The sequence below is a fragment of the Protopterus annectens genome, chromosome 3.part0, assembly GCF_019279795.1.
Source record: "Protopterus annectens isolate FY-2018-M chromosome 3.part0, PAN1.0, whole genome shotgun sequence".
Classification (NCBI taxonomy): domain Eukaryota; kingdom Metazoa; phylum Chordata; order Ceratodontiformes; family Protopteridae; genus Protopterus; species Protopterus annectens.
The window spans coordinates 945,214,065-945,233,109 of NC_056731.1; the positions used below are offsets into that span (position 1 = coordinate 945,214,065).

Genomic DNA, 19,045 nt, shown 5'->3' on the forward strand with positions numbered 1-19,045 from the left:
CAAATCGGACGCCTGTGAATCCCTCCCTTCAGGATGTGACCAGGGGTGTACTATCGGCTTCCTCTGGGCAGCTGCCAAAGGAAGATCCAAAGACTGCAACTTGGACTCCGGGCCTTCACCGGCCTTAAGACGTATGGCTGGAGTAGAGGTCATAGCAGTCAGTTCAGGCCTAGACTTTTCACCCTTGACTGGAGGCTCATCCGAGGAACCCAACGTCTGATCCATACGAAAAGCTAACTGCTGGTTTTCTAGGTAAAGTTTCAAAGCTGCTAAGCAGATTCCAAGGGTTTTTGGGGATGAAGGCCTGACAAATACTAAAAGATGTAAGGTTGTGTTCTTGGCCTAGGCAAAACCGGCAGCGCTCATGTGAATCTGTGTGTGGAATCTGCCTTCCACATCTACATTTTCCCTTCCTACTTGACATGAACCCAAATCAGTAGCAAACAAATGATAAAAAGCCCCTTATGGGGTACTTACCTGAAGTCGGATGGTGCAAAGTCATTTTCCAAAAGAGCAACAACTGGAGCTGGCAGTCACACAGGCGGCAGGAAAGTTCTGAAGTGGTTGTGTGCCGACATCTGCTCCACAACGAAACCCAGGATGTCACATGTGCCCTATTGGTAGCATTTACCTTTTGTATAATGGCCAGACGTACGAGATTTCACCAGAGGCAAACTCCCTGAGGTTATGGATACAGCACTATACGAATGGGACATCAATTCTGCCCTCATCCATTGCTTTGGTGACCTTCTCAAAGAAGTCCACCAGGTTGAGTAGGCACGATCTGCCCTTGAAGAAACCAAATTGGGTTAGGTCCAATGTCTGGAGGTTTACTATGTCTCTATTGAGCATCTCCATGATAATTCTTTCCATGGCTTTATATACAAGACCATTGAGACTTCAGAGTCTATAGTTTCCAGGGTCTGTAGATGGAGGATTGTTGCCTTTCTCCATTCATGAGGCACAAAACCTGTTTGTCGGCTACAGTTAATATTAATTCCAGAGACCCTGATAGGTCATGTTTCATGCTATTTAGAAGGCATCCTGGGATATTATCTGGGCCCACTGATGCAGTGTTTTTTTGTCTGAGAGGGCATTAAGGATCTGTTCCCTAGTGATAGTAGGGGAAGTTGCATTTGATGACATTTCCTGAGGGAAGGAGGGTAAAGTTGGAGCCGAATTTTATCAGCCAGAAGGTTTGCAAGATGTTCCGGCTGAGTATAGGTGGTTACATTTACAATGAGCTCTGCACACAGCTGTGTACTGTGTTTGAGGTTGCGGACCTAGCCTAAAGAATGCTTTGACTGCCCTTGGCCTGGGAGGCCAAACCAGCCTCAACTTTGGTAGACTTTTTCCTTGGAGTTGTTTTAGTTTGATGCGAGTGTTTTTATCCCACTGGGTGCTGCACCTCCTAATTTTTGCCATGATTTTCTTCCTCGTTATACAGCCTATTGATTTTGTGGTTCCACCAGGGTGGTTTGTTTGAATTAGTTTTGTACTTTTTTCTGGTGGGTACAGCTGCCTCTATGCAGCTATTAACATTTGTACAGGGGTGTCTGTGAAAGGTTCTGCATAGGCAGCAGTGTTCTCAGGGTTTATGGGGGCTTGAAAGTTTGCCAGGTTCTCACCAATAGCAAGAGGCTAGCTTTAGAACAGTTCTTGAATATTCCAGATTTAGTTGGGGATCCTGGTTTTATTTTTACTTCAAAGGAGACCATTTTGTGGTCTGAGTTTACTAGAGAAGACAACGCAGCAGGGGGTGTGCAACACTCCCATATTAGTGAGGACCAGATCCAGTATGGTTGTACCCCTGGTTGGTGTATTGACTATCTGGTCCAGGGAGTTTGTTTACAAAATCCAGGAATCTCTGTGCATGTACATTTGTGGTCATAGGATTCCCAGTTAACAGTAGGGTAATTGAAGTCACCATGAATATTGCAGTGGGTTGGATGGTTACAGTTTCTAGTAAGTTTAAATACATGGTATGGGTTTCCTGGATCATACAATAGGACCTATAAGCTTTGCAAGAAATTGGTATTGGATTTTGCCTATGGTGGTTTGGACATTGATTAGCTCAAAGTGCACTGTCCTGTTTGACAAACCTTGAAGTATATTTACCTGATGTAAACAGACACCTCCACCTTTACTGCCTGTGAAGTAGCTGGCCTAAAAAGCATGGAAAGCATTATAAACTAGCAGTCAGTGTGCTCTCCTCTGCTTTAAACTATGCCGCAGTGACTGCACAGATGTCAGCATTCTGTAAGGTAAAGATAGCTAGTTTTTTTTTTTTTTTTTTTTTTTTTTACAGAAATACAATAAAATACACAACTTTCAGAAACCCAATGAAACAGCATTTCACAGGTCCTCTCATATCTCATGCCCCATTTTAAAGTGCCTCGAGTAAGACAGTACTAAAGTTATAACATGCCTTGCTCCGCAGCAAGGAGGGATGGTCCCCGAATGTAACCCAGGTGCATGGGGATCAATTAGTGGCCCTGATGTTAAAGGGGACAGGTAGGTAGAAACAGGGCAGAGACCACTTTGCTCCTACTTCTTCCTGGTGGAAAGGAGGACTGTAGGCATTCTGGGAGCACAAAAGTTTGCCTTCTGTGGGGAGACCAGGGAAAATGCTTATTGCACCTCAGGATGAGGGGAGGCAAGGTTGCTTGCTGGCAATTTCCTTGCCAAAGTGAGGGACAATGGCAAACAGACCACTGGACAGCCCTCCTTCCCTGCTTAGTTGAGCGCAAGTGGGAAAATAGAGCCATAAAGGAAAAAAAATCTCATATTACCACATATGGCGGTAGTATGGAGCATTCAGGCATAAAAGTCAATCTTTGCCCTGGTGATGCGATAAAGATAGACCAAATAGACAGGAGTTTGACCAGAAAGGGCTGATCTAAAGAAAAAGGAAAAAGTAAAGAAATTGTCTTTCAGCTTTTCCCTGTTAGGGTTCACCACAGCAGGACTCCGGTCCGCTAATGACTGGCAGTGGATTTTTACAGTGCCAAGTTGCCAGCCCGATGCCCAACCTTCAAAGAAGGTACACCCATTCACGCACCTACCTGCATGTCTTTAACGTCACTCGGCCACGGGGAGGACATGCAGACTTTACGTATGAAAATGCCAAATTAGTACATTTTTTTTTTTTTTTATATATATAACAGAACTGCATCAAGTAAATTTATACAACACTAGCAAAACAGAACAAATGCTATCTACCCTAATGGGTCTTTCCAAGAGTTGTTCCCCTTAGCTAGCATTTAATCTACATCCCTCCCTGAGAGGACAAGGAGGCAGAATCAAACAGCACCAGCCAAACTCCTAGAAGGAAAGGGGAATGCAAAAACAACCAAATTTCCCTTCAGAGAAGCAAGAAAAACAACAAGTAAGCAACTTTAGGTTTATTCCTCAACTATTCTTGGGCAAGAACTCCACTACACTCATTGCACAAACCGATGCAAGTCGCACCAAGTTAAGCTCCCTCTGAACTAAAACTTATGGTGTTAAGATCAAGAGTGAGCTTGGAACAAATTGTACAGAGCAAACTAGTCAAAGAGGACTCTACAACACTAAGCAACAGTCTGCCACATACAACAGTGACCTAACATCAAGGCAGCTTATTAAACTCCTTGACATGTTCCATCAATGATCACAAATTGAGGTCTCAAAAGCAGTGCGCACATGGGGAGGGGGAGATGGGGTGGCTTTTAGATACCATCTAGCAGACAACAAAGCAAACCAAATGCACTGCCAAGACTAAAGATCCAAGCATACTACTACCACCTGGTATAATATCAGGAATTTAAGACCACATACCAAATCAGTGGCTGACACCAGTTTGGTCACCTCTACTACAGCTGCCATTTTTCACTGAATGAAAAGACTGAAAGTCCCTTGGCCCTCGCCAGGCACAGTCCCTTGGCCCTCGCCAGGCACAGTCCCTTGGCCCTCGCCAGGCACAGTCCCTTGGCCCTCGCCAGGCACAGTCCCTTGGCCCTCGCCAGGCACAGTCCCTTGGCCCTCGCCAGGCACAGTCCCTTGGCCCTCGCCAGGCACAGTCCCTTGGCCCTCGCCAGGCACAGTCCCTTGGCCCTCGCCAGGCACAGTCCCTTGGCCCTCGCCAGGCACAGTCCCTTGGCCCTCGCCAGGCACAGTCCCTTGGCCCTCGCCAGGCACAGTTCCTCAGTCCATAAACTTTTAGGCCTGGAACCATCTCATAAGGCAGTACATTGCAAAAGGCCATTGTAGGTAAAATCTGTTCCTACAGCAAAGATTCTCCATTTGTGTTGATAAATCAGCACTGTTGTGCAGAGTTTCATATCTTGAAAGAGGAAAACGTGGACAGAAAAGTCACCCCAGAGTCTGAAATCAGTGGAGTAGTTCTATTTACCTAAACATGACAAGTTCACCTTGGCATCTACAGATCCTACTCCAAGAGGTGCTAAAGTTTTTAATGCGGTGTCCTCAATGTCCTACCAGACACCACCTGTTATCCCCTAAACAGGCAATTACACAAAAAAAAAAAAGTGAGCAAAGAACATTTTCTACGCGCAGTCTGTTAATTACTGAAATATCAGACATCATGAAGGGTATACAATTTTTCCAACAAACATGAGAGGTTACCTTTCCAAAATGGCTCTTTCTTCCCAGAACCTGTTTAAAAAAAAAAAAAAGAAAGATCAGCTGCACCTTTACCGTAACACAAATAGAAAATTAAAAACATGTACACTAGAAACAGACAACTACATTCTCACCTTGTCAACTAATTTAAGAGAACCCCCAACCATAAGTCAATGGTAAGGTTCACCTTCCAGTTTAGCATCACTAGGTCCGTTGTGTATTTGTGACTATACATAACCATACCACATAACAGCACATTTAATTGAAGTACACCAGTAAGTCACACCACAGCAAGCAGCTTCCTGAAAAATCAAGCATTGCTGCATTAGATCTAGGGTTTACCTACTGGTACAATACCATTTCTTGGGATATTTACTTACTTAGAAACAGCCAGAAGACTGCCCCAATGTATGAAGGGATCAGCCAGCACCATTCACATCTTTTTTTGCCTTGCCAGGTGTAGATTTGCTCCATGCAGCTAGAACATCTCCAATCTGATTTGTGGGCAAATGAACAGCCACAGAAGATTGCTGTGGTAGCTGCATCTGGGTAGAATGGGACCAGCTTACTGTGAAATTTAGCACATTACATTGTTAGGAGATACTCATTTGAAAGTTTGCTAGACAGGTTTCCCCTCTCAGCCCTTAAAGGCAATTAAAAAGCTGCATATATTACTACCTCTAATGCTTTGGTTTTACCTAGGTAAAAATCTCAAAACAGCCTGAGCATCTAAGGGATTCGAAACACCTTCCCCTTGCTCTGTTACAAATACTAGGGCAGCTCTGTAGCACTTTAGGCAAAGATTATGATTTGTTTAAAGTGTGATCCTGTGCTTAGGAAACGGAGGGCTTTCTGCATGCAAGGCCTTGAAATTCTGAAAACCATCCAAAATCAAGGCACCCAGCAAGATGGTCTTCAATGCCAAGAAAACTTTACAGGGTGGTGGCAGAAACAGCTGGTTTAGATGACAAAAGCAGTCTAGTACAAAATTCATAAGGGAAACCATGTTTTTCTATTCTAAAATTTAGGTATTAGGGGAGATCTTCATTGGGGTGGGCTTGCTATAGAAACAGTGAGGGTATCCATAGATAAAAATGTACATTCAGAAAGGCAAAAAGTCATATACCCTTAGAAATGCCCAAGACCTATTTTGACTTATCCCAGAGACTCCTGTGCTGAATGTTTCCTGTTACAGCATCAATGGGAAAACTAAAATAACCTGTTTAATTTGATCCAAGATTTTTTTTTTTTGTTTCCTTGTCTCCCGCAATAATCATCACCTCAAGGACGGATATAGTACACGTCAGCCTTGAGGTCCACAGTTTGAGGCATGAAAAGAAATTTTGCTCCGAGAGAAGAGGTACACCCTGAGGCAACAGGATCATTTTTTTCCCTTTAGACAGACAACGCTGCTCAGGCCAAACAGGATCCTATCACTAGCATTCCAGGTCTGTCCTTCACCTTCAATACCTTGAGGGGTCAAGGGTGTGGGAGAGAAAACATACAAGAATAAACCTGCCCATGGTACTTAGAATCTGTTCTTATGTACTGAACTGGTACGGTGGTGCAATACTTGCTTAGACATTGGTTTTCTGGATTAGAAGGTGGTGTACTTTTGGCAGGCAACACCTGGGCCATCTACAAAGATGTTGGCATTCATCCACTTATATTCAACTCTGGTCTAGCAATGACATCTGGACTACCTCTTGTGCATGCCTGCACCCACATGTTGCTGTCAGGTGCCCCATACAACACCCCCCCCCACAAAGCAAGCCAGCTTGTCTTTTCTCTGAGTGACTTGAAAGAGTGGAGAAGATGGGATGAGAAGGGTGGTGGAAATGGGTGAGGTACTGACAGCAAAAAGACAGCTTTGAGTCATTATCACTTTGTCATTGCCATGAACCCGAGATTTCATAAAGTACAGTTTTGTACCTACCATAAAAGTAGATGTCCGATAGGTATGCATCTGCAGTCATAACATATGGGTTGTCCTGCCTCAAGCAGCCCTTCGGCCGGATTCCAAAGTCTGGGTCTGGCCTCGGCTGATGTCGCACTTTCCCCGACGTCAGAGCGTCTGGGGTATAAAAGCATCAGCCGACGCCATTTTCCTCAGTGTTTCTTGCCCCAGATGCCAGGTGCCCTCTAGGAAGGCCAAATTTGGAGGAATGCAGAAAATTCCAAACTTATTCCAAAAAATATATATACATATATACATATAAATACAAACAAATACACCATAATAGATCCCCCAGCTAGCTAATGGAGGGGTAAGTACCCTAGGAATACCACAGAGGGGAAGGAGGGTGGGTAACCCTGATTGCAGATGCATACCTATCGGATATCTACATTTATGGTAGGTACAAAACTGTACTATGTCCTTCAAGGATGCATCTGCAGTCATAACATATGGGTAGAATACCATAGCCAATCTGGGGGAGGAAGTACTAAGAAAAGGATGGTGAGTAGCAAAACCTGCTCTGGATCTGGAGTATAAAGGTAAATTGTAATGCTTGGCAAATGTATGCACGGAGCTCCATGTAGCAGCTTCTAAGATGTCCTTGGTAGCCACCCCTCTCAGGAAGGCTGTAGTGGTGGCTGTGGCCCTTGTTGAATGAGGCCTGATGTTTGCAGGAACTGTCTTTCCATGGAAGGAGTAACAAAATGGAATGCAATTTCCTATCCACTTTAAAATTGTCTGTTTGGAAATTGCTTTTCCTTGTACCCCAGCAGCATATGCTACAAGGAGTTGGTCAGTTTTTCTGAAACTTTTAGTTCTGTCCAAGTAGTAGCGTAATTGTCTGTGTATATCCAGAGTGTGTAGAAGTTTTTCTCCTCTGTTTTGTGGATTTGGGAAGAAAGTAGGCAAGTGAATAGCTTGGTTCAGGGATACCCTAGATACCACCTTTGGCATAAAAGTAGGATTGGTTCTTAGTGAAACTCTGCCCTGATGGAAGATAAGAAATGGCTGTACTGCCATTAAAGCTTGCAACTCAGATACTCTTCTTGCTGAAGTTATGGCCAGAAGGAATGCAGTTTTCCAAGACAGAAACTGTAGATCCGCCGATGCTGCTGGTTCAAAGGGAGGAAGGGTTAGTTTCTCCAGCACAAAGTTGAGATCCCAAGTTGGCAAAGGGGGTTTTCTTGGAGGATTGATGTTTTTGATTCCTCTCAGAAATTGCCTGAGGAGAGGGTGCGAGAAGATAGGTGGATCCACATTGTATTCTGCTGAAATTGCTGAGGCATGGATCTTTATGGAAGAATAGGACAGGCCGTTGTGGAACAATTCTGCTAAGTACTCCAGAATGTGCGTCATACTCGCCTCGCCACTGTCACATCTAAGCCTTTTGTTGTGCTCCAAATGAGAAATCTTTTCCATTTTGCTGAGTATGTCTTCCTTGTGGAAGGTCGTCGAGCTTCCATAATAATGTCCTTTACCCTCTGTGATAAGTTATTGTGAGGGGGATTTATGGAATTTTCCAAGCAGTTAGTTGCAATGTTTTCAAGTTGGGATGCATGATCTTGAAGTTGTTCTGCGTCAGAAGAGGTCATAGGGGGAGAGGCCATGGTTTCGCCTGTGACATGCTCCTCAGTAGTGGGTACCAGTGCTGCCTTGGCCAGTCTGGAGCTATCAGAATCACTCTTGGCTGTTCTGCCCTGATCTTCAGTAAAACCTTGGACATTAATGGGAGAGGTGGGAAGGCATATACTTTTAGATCTTTCCAGCTGAAAGAGAGAGTCCACCCTCCAAGCCTTTGGGTGATACGTCCTGGAGCAGAATGTCTTCAGTTGATGGTTGTGGGGGGGAGTGAACAGATCTATCTCCGGCTTTCCCCATGCTTTTGTTAAGAGTAGGAAGATATCTGGGTGCAGCATCCATTCGTGTGCATCCATGGTAGTTCTGCTTAAGCTGTCTGCCAGTACATTTTCTTTCCCTGGCACGAACTGGGACTGTAATTGGATATTGAGTTTCAGGCACAGCTCCCATAGATTCAGTCAGCCTGCATAAGGGGTAGGAATGTGTGCCTCCCTGCTTGTTTATGTACCACATATGACTGTGGTGTTGTCTGTCCTTTTTAGCAGGTGACCTTGATGGAGGAAAGGTTTGAAGGCCTCGATTACGTGCATCACTGCCAGCATTTCCTTTTGGTTTATGTGCATGTGTAGCTGCCCTTGAGACCATAGGCCTTGGATACATTTGCCCTCCATGTGTGCTCCCCATCCTCGGTCCGAAGCGTCCGTGGTGATGGTTTGCTTTGTTCTTGGTTTGTTGAAAGGCAACCCTCTGTTGGACTGGCAGGCATGAGCCCACCACAGGAATTCCTTTTGAAGGCAAGGAATAATTGGTATCAAAGCTTCTAAACTGCGACTGTGCTGAGACCATACACTCCTTAGGTACCATTGTAATTCTCATATGCAGCCTGGCCTGTGGAATCAGAATTATGCAGGATGCCATGTAACCCAGGGCCTGCAGGATTTTCCTTGCAGTTAGCCGAGTTTGTCTCGTCAGATTCATGAAGTAATCCGGAAGTTGTTTTTGTTTTTCTTCTGTGAGAAAGGCCATTTGGGTGGTTGTGTCCAGATCTGCACCCAAAAAGGTTATCCTTTGGGATGGAACAAGTCTTGATTTTTGGATGATGACTGTGTATCCCAAAGCCTGTAGTAGGTGGATGGCATATGCCAAGTCCTTTATCAAATTTTCCTTGTTGTCCGCTTGTACAAGGCAGTCGTCCAGATATGGGTAGATTTGAATCCCCTGAAGTCTGCAGTGTGCAATTACTGATGCCAGGCATTTCGTGAATACTCTGGGCGCAGTAGATAAGCCAAAGGGCAATGCTGAGAATTGATAATGCTCTGATCCTGCAAGAAATCCGAGGTGTCTTCTGCAACTTGGTCGAATAGGGACATGCAGGTATGCCTCCTTGAGATAGAGTCACCAGAGCCAAGACTCCTTGCCCAGCATGGGAAGAAGTTGCTGTAGGGCCAGCATCTTGAATTTTGGCACAATGAGGAAAGTATTTAGTGCGGACAGGTCGAGAATAGGCCTCCATTGATTTTCTTTTCTTGGAACAAGGAATAATCTGGAGTAGAATCCTTGACCTTGTTCTGAAAGAGGTACCTTTTCTATGGCTTTCATTTGAAGTAAGTTGTTGATCTGCTTTAAAGCCTCTGCCCTCTGATTTGGTGGCAGGTTTGGCATTCCGTTTCTTCTTGGCAAAGTGTGGAAGTGGAACCTGTATCCTTTGTCTTCTATTATTTGCAGTGTCCATGTGTCCCTTGTAATATAATGCCAGTTTTTGAGAATAAGGAAAGCTTTCCGCCCAAGGGTGCTTCCAATTGAGCCCTGGTAGGCGGAATCAAAGTGAAGTCATTGTGTCTGTCCTGGTGTAGTAGTCGTTGTTGCACTACCTCTCTGGTTGGTAGGCTGCCACTGACTGCTTCTGTAGGAGCCCCTAGCTTGCCCTCTACCTCTTGGGACGCCTGTTCCTGCCTCTCTGGGCACTGTCAGAGTCTGGAAAGGACCAATTCTTAGTAGGCCAGTTTCTGCTGAATCTCGGTGGTTGTACTTGCAGAAAATCCTTAACTGTTTGCACAGATTTAGCCTTTTCTTCAAACTTCAAGACCTCCTGAGCAGAGGAGCCAAATAATTTTTGTTTTTCCATTGGAGCATCCAGGAGTTTAGCTTTAACATGGTCTGGCAGGGATTGTTCCTTCAGCCAGGCATGCCTACGAATAACTGCCCCTGTCATAGCTGACCTACATGAAGCCTCCAGTGCATCATAACTAGAAGTTATGTACCTACCATAACGTTCCATGTTAGTTGTCTTCTCTCGCCTTCTTTCTTGCTGGATGGGTTCGGAGCCGATCCTCGGCTCCGACTCGGCACTTGCTTTAGCTTGAGAACTCCTTTTACCAGCTCGAGGCAACCCTATATCCCATGATGCAAGGCAGAACTACCTCAGATCTCGTTTGGTAGCTAACCTACCCTGCAAGGACTAACCTAACATAATTAGGAAACAAGTTCATAATAAGAGTCCTCATATGAAGGCTCAGGAGGAAAACAACCTGATAGGAACCCTTCAAGATCTGTCCAGGCCAGGGGGAAGGAGGGAGGGACGCAAGAAAGAAGGCGAGAGAAGACAACTAACATGGAACGTTATGGTAGGTACATAACTTCTAAATGTTAAGTTGTCAATCTCGCCTTCATTCTTGCTGGATGGGACCACGTCCCTAGCACCTGTATCCCGGGTGGCTCAATGGAACAGACTCTTGAGAACTGTGGAACCAAAACTGGCCCTGTCTCTGGAGGCCAAGTCTAACTTGTAATGAGAAACAAAGGTATGAGGCGTGGCCCAAGTAGCTGCTGCACAAATGGTATCAATGGGTAGTCTATCCTGAAAGGCTGCAGAAGTGGATAGACTCCTGGTTGAGTGTGCTTTTGGTTTAGAAGATAGCTGCTTGCCTCAGAGAGTACACATAGGAAATGGTGGAAGTCAACCATCTGGATAAGGTCACTTTAGAAACTGGAAGACCCATCCTGTTTTCTGCATAGGAGACAAATAATTGGTCCGATTTCCTGAATTGTTTAGTTCTATGCAAATAGTACCCGAGCTGACGATGGACATCCAAAAAATGAAGCGTCTGTTCAGCTCTGTCGGAATAGTTTGGGAAAGACTGGTAGATCTATAGATTGATTAATATTGGTTTGAGATACCACTTTGGGGAGAAAGGACGGATTCGTTCTTAAGGATACCCTGTCCTTATGAAAAACCAAGTAAGGGGAACGAATGCAGAGAGCTTGAATCTCGGAAACCCTTCTTGCTGAAGTGACAGCCAGTAAGAATATAGTTTTCCAGGTCAATAACTTCAAAGAACATGAAGCAGACTGTTCGAAAGGAGGTAGCATCAAGGATGCCAACATTAACTTTAGATCCCATTGCGGAGGAGGATGCTTAATAGGCGGCTTTAGGAGAAACACTCCTCTCAAAGGCCTTGCATAATCTATGAGACATAATGTTATTGTCATGCAAGCCAACATGATACTTGGAAATAGCAGCCAGTTGAACTTTAACTGTAGATGAAGAGGATCCTGAATGAAAAACCTCCGCTAGGAAATCTAAAACAGAATGTACAGGAGCAGTAAAGGGATCAATATTCCTGGAATTTGCCCAAATAGAAAAACGTCGCCACTTGCTAGCATAAACAGTCCTAGTGGACGACTTTAAAGAAGACACTAAAATGTCTCTGAGTCAGAGATCATCGGTAGCCTGGCTAGGGAAGGAAGTGGAGCAACCAAGCAGTGAGGTTGAGAGAATGAATGGCCCGGTGCTGCTGACCCGACTGGTGGATCAAGAGATCCGGAACTGGGTCCAGATGCCAGGGCTGCACCAGAAGGTGACGATGCAGAGACGGAAACCAAATTTGTCGAGGCCAATAGGGGGCAATGAGAATCAACTTGGCCCTCAAAACGGTGGCTTTCTGAATGACTTGTGGAATCAAGGGAAAAGGAGGAAAAGCGTACAGAAGTCCCCGGGGCCAATCCTGGGTTAGAGAGTCTCTCAGGGGTTGGCCTGGAAGGGGAAAGAGTGAAAAAAATCGGGGCACTTGTTTTGGGGAGTAGCAAAAAGATCGCAACAAGGAGTGCCCCACTTCAGAAAAATCTGATCCACTACAGATTGATTGAGAGACCACTCGTGAGGCATCAGAATGGATCTGCTCAGCCTGTCCGCCAAGAGGTTGGACCTGCCGGGGATGTGCATTGCTATCAGAAACCGATGAGAGGAGATTGCCCATTGCCAAAGTCTGAGAGCTTCTCGACAACGGATAGGACCTGGTCCCGCCCTGCTTGTTGATGTACCAGACCACGGACGTGTTGTCCGTTTGTACTGCAATAGTCCCCATGGGAAGAAAGTCGTTGAGGGCTTGCAACGTTAAAAGCACCGCTCTCATCTCCAGGACATTTATGTGCAGATGGTATTCTATGGGTTGCCACGTCCCGTGGACCATCCTGCCCTGATAATGCCCCCCCCCCCCACCCGATCAGAGAGGCATCCGTAGTGACTGTGGCAACTGGAGGAGGGGGAACAAAGGGTCGGCCCTGATGAAGAAGAGGGGAAGATATCCACCAATCCAGATGAGTTCTGCACGACTGTGTGACTAAGATTTTGTGCCTCATCGGGAGACTGTGGTACGACCACTGAGAGAATAGCATCCACTGCAGAAGACGCATGTGGAAGCGAGCCAGTGGTAGAAGAACAATGGCCGCAGCCATAAGACCTAGAACCTTCAGTATCAATCTGGCTTTGACCTTGCTGCTCTGCAATAGAATCGAGCAATTTTTGGATGTCCAGAATTCTTTGATCTGTTAGTCTGGCTAACATTTTGACTGTGTTTAATTCTGCGCCTATAAAGGTGATAGATTGGCAAGGCCGCAGAGAAGATTTTTCGAAATTTATTGAAATTCCCAAACTCCTGCAAAGCTGCAGAGTGTAGTCTCTGGTCTGAAGAAGCTGACACCTGGTGGTGGCGGAAAGGAGCCAGTCGTCCAAATAAGGAAACACCTGGAATCCTTGACGTCTCAGATGAGCTGTGACCACCGCCATGCATTTGGTAAACACTCTGGGGGCTGAAGTGAGATCAAAGGGCAGGGCTCTGAATTGGTAATGACTGGTCCCTAGCCGAAAGCGGAGAAACCTTCTGGAGCGCCTGTGAATCTTTATGTGATAGTACGCGTCCTGAAGGTCTATAGAGCACATCCAGTTGTCCTTGCCCAGAAAGGGCAGAATGGACTGAAGCGTGACCATCCGGAATCTTGCCTTTTTGACAAATCTGTTTAGACTGCTCAGGTCTAATATTGGTCTCCAATCTCCCGTCCTTTTGGGGACGAAAAAGAATCTCGAGTAGACGCCGGATCCTACCTGGTCTGCCGGCACAGTCTGGACGGCTCTTTTTCCTAGGAGCTTTGAAACCTCCTGTTCTGCCAAATCCCTTTGACCGGGTGAGATGTCTGGAAGGGATTGTTTAGGTACGGGATACCTTTCGAAGGGAATTTTGTAACCCTCGGATATAATCGACTGTACCCACATATCTTGTGAGAGGGAATGCCAGGCTACTGGGTACAGCGAAATCCTTCCCCCGACTGCCTCCAAGGGTGGACAGTCGGGCAACACCTCAGGGATGTTGAAAGGGCTTCTCAGGAAGAGACTCCCTGTTGCCCTGGTTCTGAGGACCCCCCCTGCCTCTAGGGCGGCGTCTATTATTGTTACCCCCTCTGCCTCTGGAGGTAAACTGACCACGTGTGTCCGGTGTAGCTCCTTGGGCTTTGCGGAACCACATCTTCCCTCCCTTCTGACCCTTGGGATATGGTCTAGAAGGGGTTGAAAAATGGACTCCAACGGCAGAAAGAGTTTTACCGTCCTGCTCACACCTGGTCAAGGTATCCTTCACTTGAGGTCCGAACAAAGCCGAACCATCAAAGGGGGTATTAGTGAAGGACGCCTTAAAGAGGTCCGCAAAATTACAAAGCCGCATCCAGGCTTGGCGTCTAAGAGCAACTCCTGTGCCTGCGGCCCTGCTCGCTCCATCGGCCGCATAGGATATGAGCCGCATGGAGGAGTTGGATAAGGAATTCAGGATTGCTAGCTGTGAGGCAATCTTTTCTTGGGCCCCAGCAGAAGGATCCTGGACCACTTCACCCAGTTCCTTGAGAATATCTCTTTGAAGCCTGGTGAAGTGACAAGGGTAGTTCAGCGAACGCATAGCAAAGGTCGCTGAAGAAAACATCCGCTTTCCATACCTATCCATGGTCCTAGAATCCTTGTTAGGAGGATGGACAGGTACTGAAGGATCCGCCAGTTCCTTCTTAGTGGCTGCCGCCGCCACCACCATAGCATCCACAGAGACACCCTTGGAAAGAAACTGTTTGTCCGTAGGGGCCGTAATAAACTTGGATGGTCTCCTGGGGACAGGTTCCACAGAATCTGGAGCCGCCCACGCCTTCTGAGCCACTACCTGCATAAGTGGGTCGAAAGGCGGAGACACCCAGGAGGTGGAGGGTCGGGATCCAAAAGCCTCCAGGTATACCGACTCATCCTCTGAGGGATCAATGGATGGCCAATTCCCCCTCTGTTTGAGGAGCTCAAGGATGTCTGAAAAGGAGACATCCTCAGAGGGGGATCGTGGGGAACCCTCCGACTCATCTAAGTCGGTATCAGATGTAGTAGACTCGGGGGAGTCTGTGTGTTTCCTCTTACACGTCCTCTTCCGAGGGGGTTCACCTGCAGGATCAGGAGAAACTTCGGAAGAGGAGGAAATTCCCAATGGGGAAACCTGGGGCGATGGATCCCTGGGCCTGAGAGCAAGAGGCTGGCAAGAGGTGTCTACAGGCACCGAAGAGGGAGGAGCTAGAGGGATGGACCGTTGACCTGGCTCAGGGGCCAGGACACTCCACCTCAAAGGCTCCCCTCCCCAGGAGACCGGAATATTCCCGTTCCGAGGATACAGGAATTCCTGGCTCCACTGAGGGAAAGCTCCGAGGCAGATGTCGGTGCCGAGCTTACCAAAGCTGAAGCCCCGAGAGGGAGAGCGGGGTCGGACAAGGGTCCGATGCCACTAGCCCCCTCGGAGCTGACTAGGGAAACCCGACGACCGGATCCCTCCAAGGAAGGTCTCAAGGAGGAGATCGGAGCCGAAGACGATGGAGCCGAAGGATGTATCGGCTCCGGCGCCGAAACAATCGCTGTCCCGAGAAGCTCCGGCTCCGAACTCTGGTGGGGAGTCGGAGGAGGAAGTTCAAGGGGTGAAGCAATAGCTGAAGTCTGATGAGACGGGCTATGGAGCATTTGGGCCAGTGCCTGCAACTTTAACAGCCTGCTTACCACCCTCTCTAAATCGTGGTCAGACAGCCTGGAAGATCTCTAAGATCGGCTCAGATGGCTCCGCTCCGACAAAAGAGGAGACCTTGGAGCAGAGTGGATACTTTCCAACGAAGGGGACAGAGACCTCTTTCGGGACAAAGTCATCGGAGCCGAAGTCCCCTGAATTCCAGATGGAGCCGAAGGTTTCTCGGCTCCGATGCTGGATAAGGTGTCGGCTCCAGCCGGAGCAGACAAGGCCACAGTAGACAGGGTGTCGGAACCAATTGGTGCCGAACCCACTACTTTAGAAGCAGATAGATCGGTTCCAGCCGGAGCCACCGGAGGAGGCTTGGATACTGTAGCCTGAACCTTCGGTGGCTTAGAAGGTTACCAGACCCTGTTTTAGAGGGAGAACCTTCTGGCTTAAGTAAGCCACGGAGGATCAATTTGTTCCTCCGTTCCTGCAGGACTCTCTGGCTAAAAGAGTGACACAAAGCACAGGAGTCCTGCAGGTGCAAAGGCCCCAGGCAGTAAACACAAGAAGTGTGACCGTCTGTCAGAGACATTTTCTGACAGCACGAGTCACACTTCTTGAAGCCTGAGACCTTGCCTTCCTTTGACATAATCCTAAGGAAGAAGTCACACACACACCCCAACAAACACACACAATTAATCCCCTAACACACAGACACAGGGGTAGGGATTAACCAATGGGGTCTGGGCCTAACTTAACTCTTACACAATTATCAAAGGAATTTAAAAGTTTTGAAATGTAAGGGAATAGGGTGGGTTGTAAACACACTACACACTAAGAAAGTGGAAACAAGGGGGAAATAAATCCCTAACTAAGCTTTTTTTGACAAAAATTTACTTACCTCAGCTGGCAAAGGAGACCTCTTTCGCTAAGCAGCAAACGAGATCTGGGGTAGTTCCGCCTTGCATCATGGGATATAGGGTTACCTCGAGCTGGTAAAAGGAGTTCTCAAGCTAAAGCAAGTGCCGAGTCGGAGCAGAGGATCGGCTCCGAACCCATCCAGCAAGAATGAAGGTGAGATTGACAACTTAACACCCACACTAAGAAATGATTACTAACCTGCTGTGAGTTATGTATCAAGTCCTGAAGGGATTTACGGTCAAGGGGTTCAGAAGAAGAAAGTTTCTTATTTAGTTCATCTAACAAATGCTCTTGGTACTGTATCATATGAAATGGACAATTTAATGCCCTCACAGAAAGAGTTGCAGAAGTATATACCTTCTTTCCCCATCTCTTTAAAGCTCTAGACTCTCTTTCAGAAGATAGAGGATTTTTGGCAGTGGCAGCTGCAACCCCTTTAGGGCCCTGAGAAATAGTGTCTGGGTCAGCGGAATGGGCCTTATACAGATGGAAATGAGAATCCGGGACCCTGTAGTATCCATCAGGTTTGGCAGGTGCCGGGGGGGAGAGCATCAGGGGCTGTACTAACATCATTGTACACATCATCAATAACATGCAACACAGGAGGTATAGCCAAGGGCCTATGTTGAGGCAAATGCAAAAAGGTCCTTAATCTCTTTCTAGAATCAGAGAATTCCTGACCCTGCCATTGAAAATGCTCTCTCATGGAATGTAGAGTTTCACCAAAAGAAAACTCTTCAGGAGGGGAGGCCGAAGGAATAGATTCTTCAGCATCAGAATCCTCATAGGGCGAATAAGCCTCCTCCTGGTGGTCTGTTAACTCAGATCCGTCCGTGGACTCATCTGAAGAGTGTTGGTCAGAGGGCTCAGTCCTGGGCCTTTTGTCTGGTGGTGGGTTAGAGCCCCTGTCCGGGTGAGGCTGAGAACCTCTAAAGAAATAAGATACTCTGCCAAGCTGAGGATCTGAGAACTAGAAGAAGGCCTCTGGGAGGTAGTTTTGGGAGGCAAAGCTTTAGTTAGTTTGGCAGCTTAATGGACATGGAAGCAGGGGGTCTAGCTGCCCCACGTGCAGGAGTAGATTTGTCCAAAGGTATGGCGTCGGACATTTCCTGGACACTGGTTTCGGTAGGTAGTTCAGTAGCCGACTCAGCCGGGGCCTCCAGGGCCATGGTGGTCGGTTGAGTGGATTCGGTCAAAGGAAGCTCCGAGGACTCTGTTTCAGCCGAAACCGAAACACTCGCGGTAGGCCTTACCGTGGTTTCAGCCGAAACCACGGGCCGCGAGTGTCTGTCCTTGTCCTTCCGTTTTTCACTAAATGCGAAGTCGGAATCTCCGACGGCATTTTATAAGCAAAATTAGCCCCAAAGAATTCCTCTGCAAACTCCGACCGACGTCTAAGAGTTCGTCGGTTGAAGGAAGCACAGGCCGAGACGTCGTGGTCTGGGCCTAAGCAAGGAAGGCAGTAAGAGTGGAAATCCTTATGAGGTATTTGTTTCCCAACAAGTTAAACAATTATTTACTTTATCTGACATCGGCGGAGGCAAGAAAGAGTCCCCAACGGGGAACTTAGCTTTTTCGAAGTCTTCGGTAGCTGAATTTCTTCTTTTCACAGGATCTGACCGACCGGCACTTGCGAACCGCTTCTGCTTCGGGCACCACGCGGCAAGAAAGACTGAGGAAAATGGCATCGGCTGATGCTTTTATACCCCAGACGCTCTGACGTCGGGGAAAGTGCGACATCAGCAGAGGCCAGACCCAGACTTTGGAATCCGGCCGACCGAAGGGCTGCCTGAGGCAGGACAACCCATATGTTATGACTGCAAATGCATCCTTGAAGGACATCTTTCCCTTCTGGTCAGCTGGACTTTTTTGTAGGTGCCCTTCTTGCACTTTGAAGTTTAGTCACTTCTTGCCAACAGTAAACACAACCTTTAATTTCAGCTTTTTCTGCCATTAATTGAAGCTAGGGAATTATTCTACAGCTTAATTTCTCAGATACTGAGAGCAGTTCTTCATTTAGTGAGGTAAGGAGCTCTGCTTTCACATGCACTGGCAAACATCCTTCAGCCAGGCAGGTCTAACCACAGACCAACACCTGCGTCACATCTTTGGAGTCCCGAAAAACCTGGGCACCAAGGCTGCATAAAACAGAGTACTGGCCTTTCAGGTACTTGCCCCCACCACCTTCTTTCTCAACTGGCCATAGAGAAATTTCCAGAATTTCAGCATACAGAACTGCTGATCACTCAACAGCCACATCAGTAGTGACCAGTCTTTCGTACATAAAATATACCAGTCATTGGGAAATGGGATTCCTGGATGCAGCCACACTGGGATCTCTCTTGGGAACCCACAAGTACCACTGTTGATAGGCAACTGGGCTCTTGTACAACCATGTGTGAGCAGATCAGACCCTACAAAAGCATTCACAGGGCTAAGAGCCAGTGTAAGCTTGGACTGCAAACAAGAGACATTCAGTTCATACAAGCCATTTCTTCCACCACTGATTAAGGCTGTCCAAGTCTCCTGTGGGAGAAGGTTCTTCTTTTCTTTTAGCAGAGAATACTGTCTGGGTTTAAAAAAAAAATGCTTGCAAGGGAACCTAAATGGAGGAGGGTGGCAGACTGATCACATTATGACAAGCTGACAGAATCACTTGGGTTTCTAAACCTGT

At 46.9% G+C, this 19,045-nt stretch overlaps 1 protein-coding gene across 3 annotated transcripts in view; it reads right to left on the minus strand.

Moving 5' to 3' along the window:
* DEK (DEK proto-oncogene) overlaps positions 1–19,045 on the minus strand; it is a 1,116,206-nt gene that overhangs the window by 806,638 nt on the left and 290,523 nt on the right. For all 3 annotated transcript variants that reach the window (XM_044065276.1, XM_044065275.1, XM_044065277.1), the window contains exon 3: positions 4,627–4,656. In XM_044065276.1, the coding sequence (XP_043921211.1) occupies positions 4,627–4,656 (30 nt within the window). The remainder of the gene's footprint in view (positions 1–4,626; positions 4,657–19,045) is intronic.